The 15818-nt window shown below is 43.2% G+C and overlaps 2 protein-coding genes across 3 annotated transcripts; one reads left to right on the forward strand and one right to left on the reverse strand.

The window, feature by feature from the left end:
• Positions 1 to 316: 316 nt before the first annotated feature.
• On the forward strand, positions 317 to 12961 carry USP30 (ubiquitin specific peptidase 30). 2 transcript variants are annotated; one of them, XM_068412287.1, is made up of 13 exons: positions 317 to 404; positions 534 to 643; positions 1520 to 1702; positions 2659 to 2762; positions 3610 to 3708; positions 4434 to 4476; positions 4737 to 4831; positions 5400 to 5459; positions 6588 to 6674; positions 7037 to 7117; positions 8147 to 8366; positions 8663 to 8771; positions 9865 to 12961. In XM_068412287.1, exons 1-13 carry the CDS (start codon positions 334 to 336, stop codon positions 10121 to 10123), a joined length of 1521 nt encoding a protein of 506 aa, XP_068268388.1. In that variant the 5' UTR covers positions 317 to 333; the 3' UTR covers positions 10124 to 12961. The 2 variants fall into 2 exon arrangements, with proteins under 2 accessions (XP_068268388.1, XP_068268389.1); XM_068412288.1 differs by having other exon boundaries at positions 4437 to 4476.
• A 1043-nt stretch (positions 12962 to 14004) lies between these two features.
• Positions 14005 to 15810, reverse strand: ALKBH2 (alkB homolog 2, alpha-ketoglutarate dependent dioxygenase). Its single transcript, XM_068412290.1, has 3 exons — positions 15464 to 15810; positions 14645 to 14843; positions 14005 to 14503 (listed from the first exon to the last, which is right to left on the reverse strand). The coding sequence occupies exons 1-3, from the start codon at positions 15669 to 15671 to the stop codon at positions 14194 to 14196; spliced, it is 717 nt and encodes a 238-aa protein (XP_068268391.1). The 5' UTR covers positions 15672 to 15810; the 3' UTR covers positions 14005 to 14193.
• Between the last annotated feature and the right edge of the window lie 8 nt (positions 15811 to 15818).

Below are 15818 nucleotides of genomic sequence, written 5' to 3' on the forward strand. Positions count from 1 at the left end.
TGGCGCCCCCTCAGCTTGTGGGATTTCACGTCCCACCTCCTCCCCGCAGCTTTGAGCCACCCCCCCACAGCCGGCGTTCGCCCAGGAGGGCCGGGGGCTGCCGGGGAGCGGGCAGCGCGGGGACCCCTGTCCGTTACACCCGCCTTGCCCGGCTGACGGGCCGGCCCGGAGCACGCCGGTGCCCCCGCGGCCTTAGCGACCAGCCGCCCGCCGCCGCCCGTTAGTAGGGGCGGTCCGCGCGCTAACCGGGCCCCCCCGCGCCACTTCCGGCGGCGCTCCGCCGCCCCGTCCGCCGCGCCGCCCGCCCGCGGGGCGCTTGGTTCCGGCGGGGCGATGCTGCCCGGCGGCGCCGCGGGGGCGGACGGGGCGGTGCGGCGGTTGGTGCGGGCCGGTGCGGCGGCCAGGTCAGCGGGGACGGCCCGGGCGGGCGGGGGGCACGGGGCGGCGCGGGCCGCAGCCCCCTGCTGCGCGGCTCCGCAGCGGCGAGTGCCCGGCGGCGGGTTGTTTGTGGTTTATTTTTTTCCCCGTTCCAGGTATAAAGTGATGAGGAACTGGGGCGTCATCGGGGGGCTCGCCGCGGCTGTGGCGGCGGGGATGTACGTGCTGTGGGGTCCCATCGCCGAGAGGAAGAGGCGCAGGAAAGGTAGGGAGGGCCCGGGGCCGGGGGAAGGCAGCCCCGAGCCCGGGCCGTGAGCTCCGGCTGGGTGCCAGCAGCGCTCCGGCCTCGGGGTTTGCTCTTAGCTTATGGAAGTGCTTTTCTCTTGCTAAAGATAAAATTTTGGTCACTGTCCTGTTTAGAAATGTAACAAATAAAAAAAAATACATCTTGGACAAAGGACTTTTGTTATTTACATAATGTATTAATTGTATCGATTGGCATTTGTCTAAAATTGTGACTCCTTACACGTATTTTTGTGTCCTGTGAGAAGTTCCTTACTGAACTGCTGCAGATAATGCACTTTATTTTACATTTTGCAATACACAATAAACGTGTTCTTACTGACCATTAGTACAAGAGAAGCGACAGTCTCTTGCTAAGCAGCCGTACAGGGACACCTCTTCTTAATCCCTGGCAACCCAGGAGTTTTCATAACCACGCACTAATCTGAGCAAAAAGCTTCACCAAACCAAGCCAAAGTGCCCAACGGCAGCAGTGACCCCGCAGGCTCCTGTATTGTGTATTGGAACCAAGAATTTTACAGTTTTTACGGTGACTACCAGATATTCCTGAACCTTAGTGTTGTCCATAGAAATCTGTTCCTATCAGGAAAAAAAAAAGAGTATTTTTCAAGGAAAATTTAAAAAGATTTTAGAGTGATGTAAGTCTCAGAGACCACCATGTATATTAACACTTTATAGTATGCTGTTGTACATACCAGGGTCTTCTAGTTTTCATGGGGTGCAAGCAGCAAATAACCTGAAATAATTTAATTTTAATACTTAACACAACACTTGCTACTGAAAAATGGGAAGGTTTTCCTAGACTTTATGGTGTAAACTCTTACACTTCTATTTGTAGGGCTTGTACCTGGCCTTCTTAACTTGGGAAACACCTGTTTCATGAACTCTTTGCTGCAAGGCTTATCCTCCTGTCCCTCTTTCATCAAGTGGCTGGAGGAATTCACAGCACAACACAAGACACAGCAGAACCAGCCCACGGAGCATCGATACTTGTCAGTCACTTTGCTGCATCTCCTCAGAGGTACTTTAACATTTTCATGTTGTGATAAACTAAGAAGAAAATATTTAGCATAAATGTTATCGTTAACCTGCCAGCAGGTTGAACAAATCGAGGTAGAGGGCAACAAGGGTGCTGAAAATGTGGTTATGGAACCCATTGCCACAGGCTTTAATGCATTTGCTGTTCACAGAGTATTAATGGTTAAACCAGTATGAAAACGAACTCAGTAAAATTGAATAGGAAAATATGATCACGATTAGATGAGCACTCAGAATTCTATCTATAATTAATGCATTATAAAATAATTTAAGCATTTTTCCCCAAGCTTACTATATTACCAAAAATATGGACTATTAAATGAGGTACTTTGTATAATGCTGGATAAAAATGTTAAAGCTCTAAGCCCAATGTGGTAACCCGTTTCAGACTTGCCCCTGTGCTAAATCCATGTCTCAGTTACATCCTATTTAAGCACTCAGAATGTTTAAGCAATCTGTTGGCTCTCCTGGCTTTCCTCGCAGGGCTTTGTGTTAAAGGAAATCCATTGGAAGTTCTCCTGTCTTGGGATGTTCATACTAAAATTGGGCCAGTTAAGTGTGTGCCTTTGACGTAAGGATGACAGGGCATTAATACTGGGGTTTCTGTGACATGTAAAGTACCAATTTTTACCCAATCCACCAGTAAAATTTGTCTTTCCAGACAGTGTTTATATTATTTGTTTTCCCTGTATCACTTGAGAAACCTTTCGCTTTGCATATGTATGAGGAGAATGTATGCAGTCTGTTAGCCTGAGTCAGATGAGAATGGTAATTAATACATACTAGTTTGATTGTCATTGTCTACCTGTCTTAATCAAGAATAACTCTGCTGTAATCAAGTATATGATGCTTAAGTAACATACAGTCTAAAATAAACAGATTTGTGTTCTAACTGTTCTCTGTGGCTCCTTGTAACATTTTGAAATGCAATGTCTCTAGCTTTATCCTGTCAAGAGGTAACAGAAGATGATGTCCTGGATGCAAGCTGCCTGTTAGAAGTTTTAAGACTGTACAGGTGGCAGATCTCATCGTTTGAAGAGCAGGTGATTACGGAATTCAAGTTAGACTGCCTGATACACACCTCAGTGCTCAGAGAGGGCAGAACAGAAAATTGAAGCTATGGTCGTAATAGCCCTGAGTGTCAAATCTGTAGTGAAAAGTTTGCTTTAAAAAGTGAAGGAAAACAACCCTGTGATTGATGAATGGGGTTTTCAGTTTGCTTAGATATTCATCATGGAAACCCTGGCTGCTTCAAAACCTCATACTTAATTACGTTCAGATTTGGTACAGTTGGAGCCAGTAATATTAAAATAGAAGAGATACAGCCCAAACTTCGTTGTCGATAATGGGTCTATGCTAACGTGCCACGCTGCTTTGAGGGATGGACTCCACCATTTCCAGATTTAGTTACATGTAACATACAAGATTTCTAATTCTTGTTTTCAGTATTTTCAGCCCCTGAGTAAGTACAGCCGGCCAATGAACTTGACCAATTATCTCACTCATAAAACATGGTTCTGTCTTTTATATTTCAGAGCCAAAGCAAACAGCAGAGATCACAATTATGCTTTTATTGAAATCAAGGAAAGCAGGCATTTGTGCATTCATTTTTCTTTTTTCCTCCAAGTATTTTAGTCTCTTTTATCTGGCCCAGAATATTTTTAGTGCTGTGCGTTGTTACAAAGTTCAGCTTTATAGAAAAAGCTTTTTGGCAAAACTGCAGCAGATGCACAAATGATTACTATTGATACGTAAGGTGGGCTCAAAGCAGTAATTTTTCCTTTAAATTCCTCCTGCAATGATGTAGTCACATGTGTATCAGTACTCCTGGTGTATGTTTTGATGTCTTGTGGTTTTGCTTCCTCTAAGTCTTATGCCTCTATTTAATAGGATGCTCATGAACTGTTTCATGTCCTTACCTCTTCCTTAGAAGATGAACGGGATCGTCAGCCACGTGTGACACACTTGTTCGATGTGCATTCGCTGGAGGTGACTTTACCAATATTATTTCATTGTCAGGAGAAGTTTCGTAGTCTGCCTAGATTCCTAAGTGTGTCAAGTATAAAGTGTCTGTTTAGAAACTGAAGATACTTTCGTTATGTTTACAGAGCTGTTCGTTAGTACAGAAATGAATCAATAGGCCAGGCAATCTAAAGAATAAAAGTGGTTTTTGTAAGCAAATGTATTCAAATTTACAGTGATCCCACTTTCATGAGGGCTTTTGCATTCCTAAATCCATGGAATATAGGGAATGAAATACTAGCGTGGAGCAGCAGTCCATCTAAGCAGTTACTCTTATTTGTAAGAGTTGACACATAAAAGAGGTTTGAAAACTGCAAAATGCACATTTTTGTAATAGTCCATTTGGAGGTGAAATTTATCTTATCCTCCAGTCTAGGGGTAAACTTCATGCAGACGGAAAGTTTGTACCTCTTTTGTCTGAAATATATAAGAAAGGTTTATAAAATCTGTTACGCTTTTATTTTAGTACTCTGAGGCAGAGAATTCTGCAGATTAGTTATTAATTTTATTAGAAGTGTTTTGTCAATTATAAATTTGTTGTGTACCAGGTTTTTTGGCCTTCCTCAAATATAAAGAGACACTCCAACTCCCACAATTGTTCTAATGTCAGAAAAGCATGTCAGGGATGAGATAAGAACATACTTAATGGTTTCTAAGGTAGGGTTAATGAAATCTTTTGTCTTCCTCTGTAGCAGCCAGAAATAACCCAAAAGCAAATAAGCTGCAGAACAAGAGGTATGCTTTTTTCCATTCTGAAATATGAATACTCATAGTGTAGTTGCTTTGTTTATTAAGGAATAATATTAATTGATCTTTGTCTGTACTGGACTGAAATATAGCTCTTCAGCTGTAAAAAAAAAAGTTAATTATTTGTCAGTGGGACAGAACACGTTTTAGAGCAGTTACTTTTGTTATTGTGGTCCAAAAATGTGGAATTGCAGTGATGAACACGGATGTATTGAAAATAAAAGGACAATTTCCACTTTGTGTTTCAGGGTCTCTTCCCCCTGTGTCAAATCACTGGAAATCTCAGCATCCTTTTCACGGAAGGCTGACCAGCAACATGGTTTGCAAGCACTGTGAACACCAGGTATAAGAATGTGTGTCTTGTAGTATGTATACATGAAGACAATTAAGTGTGATCCACTTTGTGGGGATAATAGCTGTCTTATCAGGCAGAGTAATAGGTGTCTTATATTTTGTATTCAGTACCACAGGTATCATATACTAAAAATCCACTCACGTGGGTAGCATTTTAGGATGCTATTCATTCAGCACACAGTATCGAGATTGCACATGCAAAGCCAAAGTAAATTGCAGCCCAGTTATCCAGAGTAAGGAGATGAAGATAACCTGGATAAAGAAAAAATACAGAAAGTAAATCTCATTTGTGATCAGACTGTGAGAGTACGTTTAGTACTTTTACTTTTCAAAACCATGCAGATTTAAGTGAGCAGGGGCAGCTTCAGCACAAACAGGGTAAGTAGCACCTTGTGTACCATGTTCCCTAGCACAGTGCTTGGCAAAGAGGATGTTTCTGACCCTGTTCCACCAGATAATTGTGGACAGCAGAGGGCATGTGTTCATCTTGTGTGAAGGTGGATTTTTGGACTGTTGTAAATTTGAGCTCACTGGAGATGTGAAATATTTTCTTGCAGAGTCCCGTGCGGTACGATACCTTTGACAGCCTCTCACTGAGTATTCCAGCAGCTGTGTGGGTACGTATCCCTCACTGACGTGTGATCCAGCCAGTCTGCCTGTTGCCTTGTTGTCAGAGCTTTCTCTTCACTAATGCCTTTTTAAGATGCTACAGCCTGAGTGTAAATGAGTAGCTAGAGTTTATTTTCTTGCCTTTTTTATAAACGATCCTGTTGTGCTAATACAATACCTTATCACTAATGTGTTAGTGCAAACTACCAGGTAGTACAACAAGCATGATGTTGACACCACTAGAGTTTTCTGTTTCTCCTGGTGGAGTATTTGGTCCTTTCTGTGTAATTGGAACAGACCAAATCGTGTCCTGAGGGCTGTTTCTGGCAGTCTTGGAAGGTGACCTTTGGGTGCTCAGTCTCTGTGGTGATAGCACACAAGTTACCCAATAGGGGCTTTTGGATCAAGTGGTTTCAATGGGAAGTTGTTTCCGTTTCTTTTTGGCTCTCTGAAAAACTTCCAATGACAAGAGATTGTAGATTCTGGGGGCAAAATGTGCTGGACATTTTTGAACTATAAATATACTTAATATCTGCTAGCGATTTGTCTTTCCAGACAAGTAGAAACTACTTGAACTCATGGAAACTCTTGACTTGTACCTGCAGAATATGCTCCTGGACAGCTAGGATGGGGATTTGGACACATCTTCTGCTATTTGTGTTTTATTTTATACCATCATTGAAGGTTACGCCCTCCATACTTGGCAGTATGTAATACAGTCTACAAGGATGGATAGGAAAGGAGTGCCTAAATTCAGTTAAATGCTGGATTGCTGCTATGTAGAGGGTCAGAGTGAGGGTCATAAAGTGACCCATGAAGTGCTGGAACTTTAGAGAAAAATAGTAGCAGGGCCAGGAAGCTGTAGTTTAAAGCCCCACTAAAGGAGTCACACAGGGACTCATAGATATTGTTCTTTTCTACAGGCTGGGATGTTTTCCATGTTTAATCCACGCTGGGGAAGAATCCCCATAGTTACATTATCAGTGTTCTATACTCAAAGCCATTTAGTCAGTTTTCTCAAGAAATAAGTCTGCAGTTCTGTAGTTTCCGAGAAGAAATTATGAAAAATGCTTTCACAAAATTAAGTGGTGTGCACCCTAAAATTACTGCAAATAATTCTGTTCTTTTGTACTAAGGGTCGTCCTATGACGCTGGACCACTGCCTCCATCATTTCATCTCCTCGGAATCTGTGAAGGATGTTGTGTGTGACAACTGCACTAAAGTATGTGATTTTAATTTATATAGCTTTCTAGCTCAGTTTTAAGCCTGCTGACAGAATTATGGCTTCAGTTTTCTGCTCCTTTCTTCATGAGTTCAGGAAAGCCTCTAGCCTGCTTGGAATTTCTTATATTTAAAATGGAGTTCTTATCTCACAGAATATTTTGAAGCTTTACTTATTACTAATATTACAAAATTTACAAATATTTTATTCTGTAATTACCAGGTATCATTTAGATAATATTTGGGATAATTTTTATTCTGGTATTTTAAACAGTATTTTACAGTTGCTGCAATTTGACAATAGCACAGAGCCAAAGAACAGCAGGTAATCAAATGGCTTTATTTTTTTCCCTTTGATTTCAGATTCAGGCAGAAGGGACTCGGAATGGACAGAGCATAGAAAACCAGAGAACAACATTTGTTAAGCAATTAAAGTTGGGAAAGGTGAGGCAAGCTAACCCTCCAAATCTGTTTTTATATCCTATTACACAGTAATTTATTTCTTTGATCTCTTTGCTTGATGTCCACTTCTTAGTATTAGACTACTTTAATGTTTTACTTAAAAAAAGGAAGCTCATTTGTCAAATACTTGGAGGCACTGAGGCCTCAATTCAGCAAAACATCAAACTCTCCATCTTAAAGAATGTGAGCATTCTACTGTTATTCAGCGAAACACTTAAACCTGAGTTTGGCTCAGTGGCAGTTCATATGTCTTGCATTAATTCTTGATTTCCTTGGTAAGTGAAGTGATTCATATACAATGTTTGTAGGATCTTTAGCAACTGCATGTTTCAAAGAAATTAAAATGTTCTAAATACAGCTGGTTTAAACAAGTGAACATGGTGCTAGACAGCAGGTGTAGTTTATATTGGAAGCTTTTATTATTTTTTGCTCTGTAATGATATAATACAGGGCACTGGTCTGTAATTAAGAGCCTCAGGTGCCATCAATAATAATGTGTACTTATTGATAGAGGTTAACCCTGGCATGACTTTGAATGTCAGGTATTTATAACCACTTGACCTTTTTCCCCCTGGTACTCCCACTGTGCAAAGCCATTACTTATTGAGTATTAGCAAATGTCTTCAAACAACTCGCTCCAACAAATTCTAATCCTCATTTTGACCTCACTGATCAAGCAGCTAAATGAGATTGACAGGTGGGCTTTTTAGGAACACGCATGCCTTTTTATTGATATTTCTTCCATTTGGAGAAAACAATTACCATTAGCTATCTATCCTGCTGCCTAGTGAGCAAGCAGTAGTGGCATTAGCAGACATCTCAAGAGAGTTGTGAGTTAGTGTCATGTCTTAGGGATACTATTGCCAATAAGGTTACACGAAGATGTAGTAGCATATAAAGGAACATATCCACTAGACTCACCAGTTTGGTTAGTATGCTTTTAACCAGAACAGCTGTTTCTCTTCATTTAAAACATATTTGATTCTCCTTTTCTGTGGAACATTGCTGAAGCTCCCTCAGTGTTTGTGCATCCATCTGCAAAGACTGAGCTGGTCAAACCAAGGCACTCCTCTGAAACGTCACGAACACGTACAGTTCAATGAGTTCCTGATCATGGACATCTACAAATATCGCATTCCTGTTCATAAATCAAGCCAGAATGAGCTGAATCAGAAAAACTCTGAAGAGACAACACCTGGAACAAAGGGTGGGATAGCAGTAAAACTTTCAGGTACTTATTTTGAAAATAAAACCTATTGGGTATTTCTGCATTTCAGTGATGAAACTTTCTGATCTGCAGAATGAACATAAAAGCAGTATCTTTATTTGGATCTGTGCAAAGAGGACAGGTAGGATACCCTGTTCCAAGCTCACAGTTCAGTTTTGATAATTTAATTTGATCCTACTAAATACTAAAAAAACTTACAAACAAACAAAAAAAAATCCCAGATAGCACAGAACTCGCATGTTTTATGTCTTAAACTTAACATTTAAGTTCAATTACTGAATGTCTACTTTCTCTGGCAGATGCAGAACAGCCATCTGGCACTAAACCGCTCTTCAGGAACGGTGCCTGCTCCTCTTCATTTTTAATGTCCTCGGGAACTTTCCCACTTGCTGCATTCCCTGAATGCAGGTAAGTTAGACATTTGTACCCTATTCTGTAATTTCTGTCCCTTCAGATTATGTCTTCCTTTATTCTGTCTTTATTATGAGGCTGCATAGTCACAGAATTTAACATCTATCCTAGCTCCTGTGCAGAATTCTTTTGCTTTTCTCTTGGCCTATTTTTAGTGGTTGTCTTTGACTCCGTTTCTCTCCTAGAAAAGGGAGTAGAGCATATCACAAGAACTCAAAATCTCCTTTCTCTGGTTCATGGTGCAGTAAATCATCCTTCTGAATAACCATAATCTTATTCTTGCCGTTTTCCTCTACCCCTTCCTTTCATTTTTTCCCTTACTCTTGATTTTAAAACTATTGCAAGAAATCCATAAATCTCTCACAGAGTTCTTTCAAGCATTGTATTTAACAAGCTTGATGTAAGTTGCAGCTGCCATGATTCTACTTAGTAAATCAGTCTTGATGCTTCTCCTGATAACCTGTTTTCTTGGCCTTTGAGAATATTCACTTATTTTCACGCTGGTGACCAATGCAGTTAGTTCTATACCAATTCTTCTATCTGCCATTGTGTATTTTCCCCACGGGGAAGACAATTCCCTCAGTCACTGTGTGAAATGAGGAGCCTGGAAGCATTTTGTGCCAAATGTTTGTTATGAAAACAGTTGTAGAGTGAGTCCTTGAAAGCGTCCATCGTTATCTGTGGGTTACCTGCTGCAATTTTCCCTCTTTTCAGTTAAAAGCACGTCCTTCTAGGATAGCTTTTCTGTCCAATAACAGTGCTTTAAGAACTAAATGCTGGCACATTGGTAGGTTTGATGGAAAAAGCTGTTGCAAAATTCAAACAGTTATGCTGTACAAAATGTAGTAGCCCTCTGTAGCGTAAACTTTTAAAATAAATGGTTTGGTTTTCTTGATAATAGAATAAGGCAGCACGGCAGTGAAGACCTGATATACAGAAAAGTAATTGCAAGGCAGTGTGTCTCCTGCGGAGCCATTTATTTGCTCTAAAAAGAAATTGGAACTGAAGACAAAGGAAGTGGGGCTGCTTCTGCTATGTGTGTGATCCACGAGCGCTGCTGACCCTCTCCTTTTTCTCCTTTGTCCTTCAGTTCCCCCGTATACCTTTACCGCCTGATGGCAGTTGTAGTTCATCATGGAGACATGCATTCTGGACACTTTGTGACCTACCGCCGCTCTCCACCCTCTCCGAAGAACCCCCTCGCTGTGAGCAGTCAGTGGCTGTGGATTTCAGACGACACCGTTCGCAAAGCGAGCTTGCAGGAAGTCCTTTCTTCTAGTGCTTACTTGCTTTTTTATGAGCGTGTTCACTCGAGGGTGCAGCACCAAAACTTGGGAGCTGAGGGCTGAGGAGTGATGAAGAGAGCAGAAAAACTGACAGAATTCCTCTAACGAGATCTACGTTGCACCTCCTGTTATGCAAATAACCCACCACAGGCCCTTTAACGTTCCCCTCCCTCTACAGCACTGCCTGGCTCCTGCTGGGAGTTGTGTTTTGTACCAAAACTACGTGACCCAAAGTTGGCCTGCTAACGTTGTGCAGCCCAAAGTGCATCTGTATTAGGGAAGCATTTATTTTGTTCGTTAGGTAGTAATTTTGTCAACGTCACAGCTCTGAAACAGACATTTCAAACAGACCTCCCAAGGCAGTATTCCACCTTCTGACACGTATGTACGTTTTCAAAGGGAGATGCTTAATCCTGTACATTTCACTGCAGACATTTCTGAACAGGGGAGCCCCAGAAGCGGTTGATGGGAAGCTGCTGTTATCAAAGGCAATGACTGAAGAAACAAAGTGCCTTGAGCTTATTTGAATAGTAACACTACCATTGTCTGACTCCACTGCATGTCAGTTGCTTTCTGGTAAGTGTCTCAAGATGATGGGATGAACTACTAACGGAGTCAGATTTCTCTTGACATCCCAGCTACTCAATGAAGGCCTCTCTACATAACGTGCACGATCCAAAAAACAACTTCCCTGTTCACATAATTTTCCTAACATTTTAGTTCTTCATATATCACAGAAGTACTTCTGCTGATTCAAAGTGCAGATTCCTTTTTCCAGGAGAAAAGATAATTTTTTTATCTATTAAGAGCCAAGACCCTGACTTATTGCTTTCCATCTTTGGACTATAGCTGGGATCAGGAGACAGAAGTGCTTGCTAGCAGTCAGTATTGTGATCTCCTTCATCACTACGAAACTGTTGAATACAGTTGCTTGTAGTATCGACTACAACTTTTAATGCTGTGACTTCCAGGCTACTGTAACTGGTGTTCTAGATTTGCCCTTCCTATTTTAATGCTGAAAACTGCCATTTCTCACCAACCATTCAGATACACGCTGCCTGGCTTGCACATGAGCTTTAGAGCTTGTACCAGCTGTGACTGTGTGCAGAGGTGTAGAGCAACCCCAGCATCCTTGGTAAGTTGGAGTATGCACGATGGAATCGGGCCTGGTGGGCACTTACTTGTCTTGTGAAGTAGCACAGCAGTCTGAAGAGGCTGGTGTCACTGCATCAGACACACTGCTTGCCACAGAAATAGAAGGAAGGTGTACTTTGCTGCGCTAGATTGATGTGTGGAAAAAAAAAATCCCAAACAGAGGGAGAAGCAGCAAAAATTATCCTTTTGACTGCTTTTAAATTACTAGGAATAAAGTATGTAGGCTATTTTTAGGTCTTTTCTATCCTTGTAAGCTTGGAGGAAAATAAAGACTTAATTCATCAGACAAGCTTTTTTGGTGTAAAACAGCAACTAAGTTTTCAAATGGTAACAACTGTCTGAATACTATTTTAGGGCAACTTTGTACCTCGTATGTTCATATTGCTGCCCAAAGCTCATAGGCATTTGGAGTTTCTTAATGGGAGGCTCAAAACCAGCCAAAACAGGAGGGGTAAGGGCTGGATATGAAAAACTACTTACACAACTCATCATTCCAGAGGATGGATCACAATTCCTGCTCCAAGTAATGCTCATAGTACCTAAAATAGTCTTATAAATCCACCGACGTACTAGTTCCTGGGAAGTCTCCCTGTCTGTGCTGGGCTAGCAGTAGCATGGTTTTAACCTTTCTATTTTAAGTTATGGAAAAACAACAAGAAAAGCAAAAATGCTACAAGGATGCAAAATGCCAGAAATGCCCTGGCCATTGAGCAGAGACCTAACGGCCTTGCAGAAGGTAAAAGAAGCAAGCCCTCTGTTCCGGGCAGCAGGGGGGTGCAGTAGGAGCTCTGTAAAGCAGTACTGGGTGTCACCTAAGGAAAAACACCATGCCAAGCAGCTAGCTCCAGCAGGTCTACCATTTGTACCTCAGAACTTCAAAACATTTCCACTGCCAGCAGTGTATATGCTGCAATACCTATTCTCAACAGGGTCTGTTTGGAGTTTTTAACTGAATTTTTGTGAAGTTCATGTGAACAGGTCACTTTGTTTAGAAAGCAGTAATGCTGGAGGTGGGTCAGAACATACGCACACAATGGACTAAGTCTGAAACTCATCAGCTTGTACCAGGGATGTAAAGCCCCATATTCCTGCAAGCTTGCATATTCAATAGATTTTTCTTTTCCTTTTGCATAGAGCTGCTTTCCAGCAGGGGCCAGTTTGATGAGAATGAAAGCAGTCGCTGTATGACACTGATAAACTGCTCAATTTCACTCAGCTGCAGATTTACTCTGAAAGCTTCCTCAAGGGCTATAAAGATGAGGGTTGAGTAGTCACCATTTGTTCTAGCTTTCACTGTTAGGAAGGAGTAGATAGTGTTGGCTTAGCCCTCAGTGTGAGGAAGGAAGCAAATATTGGCACCTCAGTCCTGGTCCTGAGCTGTGCTACACACTCCCAGCCTACTGTAGGCATCAAAGACCTCTGCAGGTGTTTGCCACCCAACCCTCATCTTTTGAAGTCATTGGGCTCTGTGCACGCACACAAGGCTCATCAAACGCTGTAACTTGTTACTCACAAGCTTCCATGGTGGAGAAGGTGTTAATAAAATGTAAAAGGTTAAAAAACATCAGATAAGACGTCCAAGATGACATCTCTATGTTCGGATTATTATTGTCTTATTTTGTGCATTATTTAAAAGTGTATGATATTATAGTCAAACCACTGCATTGCTGTTTGAAGTTGTGTTTTCACTTCAGGGTATTTTTGTAACTGTACAGTAGCAATAAAAGAACAAACTTATTAGAAAAAGTAGCTGTTCACGTGTGGTAATGTCTCGAAACAAAGATCAAGCTATAAGCCAAATGGCCTTTGGTATATGTGATAGAAGCAGCACTTCACATTCTCAGGCAGGAGCTCTTCACGCTACATATGGCATTTTCTGGTAGTGGCAGAGGGTGGAAAGTACCAACTCCAAGTTGTCTAAACAGACATTAACTCCATAGCCCTGATGGATCTACCACTGAAGGATCGAGCCCATCACCAATTCAGTGCTTGTAGCCTGGTTACACAGGGAGCAGTTCACATTCTCACTCAGTACTTACCATTGCTTGATTCTGCTGGTGACTTTGGACAGTCTTTCCTCATTTAGCAGGACTCACTGTGAGCGTGGAAGGTGATGGCTTTCAGGTGCTCAGAATGGAATCCCTAGGGATAATTATTTAGAAAAAGACACTGTCAGAAGTTATAGCCTGTTGTGTTGTCCATATAAATGGCCCAACCCAGTCCTTCCCCAAAAGGTCAGCTCATGCTCCCTGCTTTCAGTACAAAGGACCGAAGGAAGAAAAGGCCCTCTCCCTGTGCAGCACCACCTCCTGCCTCCTCCTGCCCCACCACGCTACTGACCAAAAGAACCCCATCTCCCCTGTCAGGAGGTAGAGCAGCAGAAGGATACAAGCAGACAAAAGTCAGAGTGACTGTAAAACATGCAGCCAGCCACGTTGTACTCGTTATATTCATATCTTAACACTCCTCTTTTTCACGTCACTCATTTGTATTTTATTTTTAAAAAACCAAGCAAACATAGCTCACTGACAAAGCATACAAGGAAGCGTCACCTGTTGAACTGTATCAGCTTCCAGGCTCACTCGAAATGATTACATCTTGTACTTTATCATATTTATAACCTATTTCACTGCTATCTCAAGGATGTATTTTCATCTTTTTGGAAAACCGGCTAGATTAAGATCAGCTGAGAAGAAACTTCTTCCTGAGCAAAACAAGGGTATTACTCATTACAAACATGTGTCAGCAGGAATACAGCAACATTTCACAGAGACAAAGTATTCTTGGCATTTAAGATCAGGAGTTGCAGTCTTTATTAGCAAGTTACCAAGTATGCTATCTTCTCTCCTGGTTTAATTTGCTCATCTGGTACCTTGGATCATCAAAGACAGTGTTTGAACGAGAAATTGACAGTTATGTCGGGAAATTAAGCTTCTATTTTCAGAGTCAAAAGACCAGATGCTTGATTGCTGAGTATTTCACTTCTTGGCTACAGTCATCACTTTCCGAAACGTGAGGTTGATTCTTGGGGCCAGTACTCTCTTGCGGGTGGGCAGGCTGTGGTACCAATACACATTGGTGGGGTACTTCATCAGCAGCAGGCTACCATGGGCTAGCTGCAGCGTGATGGGCTTAATGTGGCGCGTTGCGTTCTTCCCTCTGGAATCACAGTGCCTGAAAACAAAGTCCCTGCAAGCTCCGAAGGACACGGACGCAATGGGACTGCGTGGAACCAGTTCTCTCTCGTCATCTCGATGCTCACCTATGTGGTCCCCACCATCTTTATATCTGTACACAGAACAGATGAGTTAGTTCTTCTACCAATCCAATTAAATGAACGTCAAATGACTTGTCAATGATCTGTCAAGTGTTGCACAAGCGATTTTTCATTTGAACAAGTTGCTTGATGCAACTGGAAATCAGACATACCTGTTAATAAGAACAAAATTAAAAGTATGTCCTGTGACCGAAGTGACGCGTTCTCTGATACGGCTGAGAACTGGGATCCACGGCTTAGGAGAGAAGGTAACGCCCGAGTAAGTGTATGTTAACTCAGGGTCTCCGTAGGTTACCTGCTTCCTTGGAATCTGATGCCATTTTCCAAACACGTGCAATTTTGTCCTTTCACCTGTTTAAACAAGAAATGGGAAGGATCAAACACAACTCTGTATTGCCCCTGCAGTTCACATTTTCAACATTCTCCTTGATTTGGAGCTTCCAGTGGGACAACAGAAACGGTACGCTGCCAATGACAACCCAAAAGCTCTCATCTGTGTTCAAGTGTTTCTGTCCCAACAAAGTACTTAACACTCAAGTCTGACACAGCCTTACTATCCCCCTTGAATGGGATGAATGGGATGAGCACCACCATCGCGTTCTGTTGTTGAATTAACGTGACTGGGGATTATCTCATACACTACATCTACCAACAAACTCCTGTCACCCTTCCAGGACTACCCCAGTTCTTTGGAAACATTAAAATGTGAATGAAAACACGTGGCACACGCTTCAAGCCAAGCAAAACTAACCCTGCAGGATCAGACCTGCGCTTCACTTCGCAGGGCCAGGTTTTGCAAACACCAGGCGCCTGCAGAAACCTCTCCACCATCCGGCAGCTCTGCCCAGGCCATGGGAATCATTCGGGACTCGCCTCACCGGGCCGGGGCAGGGAAACGCCTCACCGGGCCGGGGCAGGGCGGCGTGCGCTGCAGGCGGAGCTGGAAGCCGGCTCCCCCCGCCGCCCGTTACCTTCGAAGTACTCCACCTCCTCCTCCAGCTGCTGGAAAATCCCGTCAGCCTCGGCCTTGCCGAAGAGGAGCCGGTAGTCACAGCTCAGGCCCTCCGCGCGGATCTCCTGCCAGGGGGGCTGCCTCGAGGGGGGCTCCTCCGGCCGCCGCCTCTTCCCGCCGCCGCACCCCGCCTCCCCGGGGGGGCGTTTAACCACGTATCTGTCCATCGGCGCCCGCTCGGAGGCACCGAGGGCGGCGGGGGGCTGCGGGGACGCTCAGCTCAGCGCGGGCGCCTCCTCCTCCTCCCGGCAGCGACTCCCTGAGGGGGCGCGGCCACAGCGGGAACCCCCGGCCCCTCAGCGGCCGCCGAGGGC

The sequence above is a fragment of the Nyctibius grandis genome, chromosome 14 (assembly GCF_013368605.1).
Source record: "Nyctibius grandis isolate bNycGra1 chromosome 14, bNycGra1.pri, whole genome shotgun sequence".
Lineage (NCBI taxonomy): Eukaryota > Metazoa > Chordata > Aves > Nyctibiiformes > Nyctibiidae > Nyctibius > Nyctibius grandis.

Coding starts and splice junctions, on each gene's coding strand:
- USP30 (XM_068412287.1), top strand. CDS start 334: ATGCTGCCCGGCGGCGCCGCGGGGGCGGACGGGGCGGTGCGGCGGTTG. Junction 1,703..2,658: donor TTTGCTGCATCTCCTCAGAG/GTACTTTAACAT, acceptor CAATGTCTCTAG/CTTTATCCTGTCAAGAGGTA. Junction 5,460..6,587: donor GTATTCCAGCAGCTGTGTGG/GTACGTATCCCT, acceptor TTTTGTACTAAG/GGTCGTCCTATGACGCTGGA.
- ALKBH2 (XM_068412290.1), bottom strand. CDS start 15,671: ATGGACAGATACGTGGTTAAACGCCCCCCCGGGGAGGCGGGGTGCGGC. Junction 14,844..15,463: donor GGAGGTGGAGTACTTCGAAG/GTAACGGGCGGC, acceptor TTGTTTAAACAG/GTGAAAGGACAAAATTGCAC. Junction 14,504..14,644: donor AATTTTGTTCTTATTAACAG/GTATGTCTGATT, acceptor TTCTGTGTACAG/ATATAAAGATGGTGGGGACC.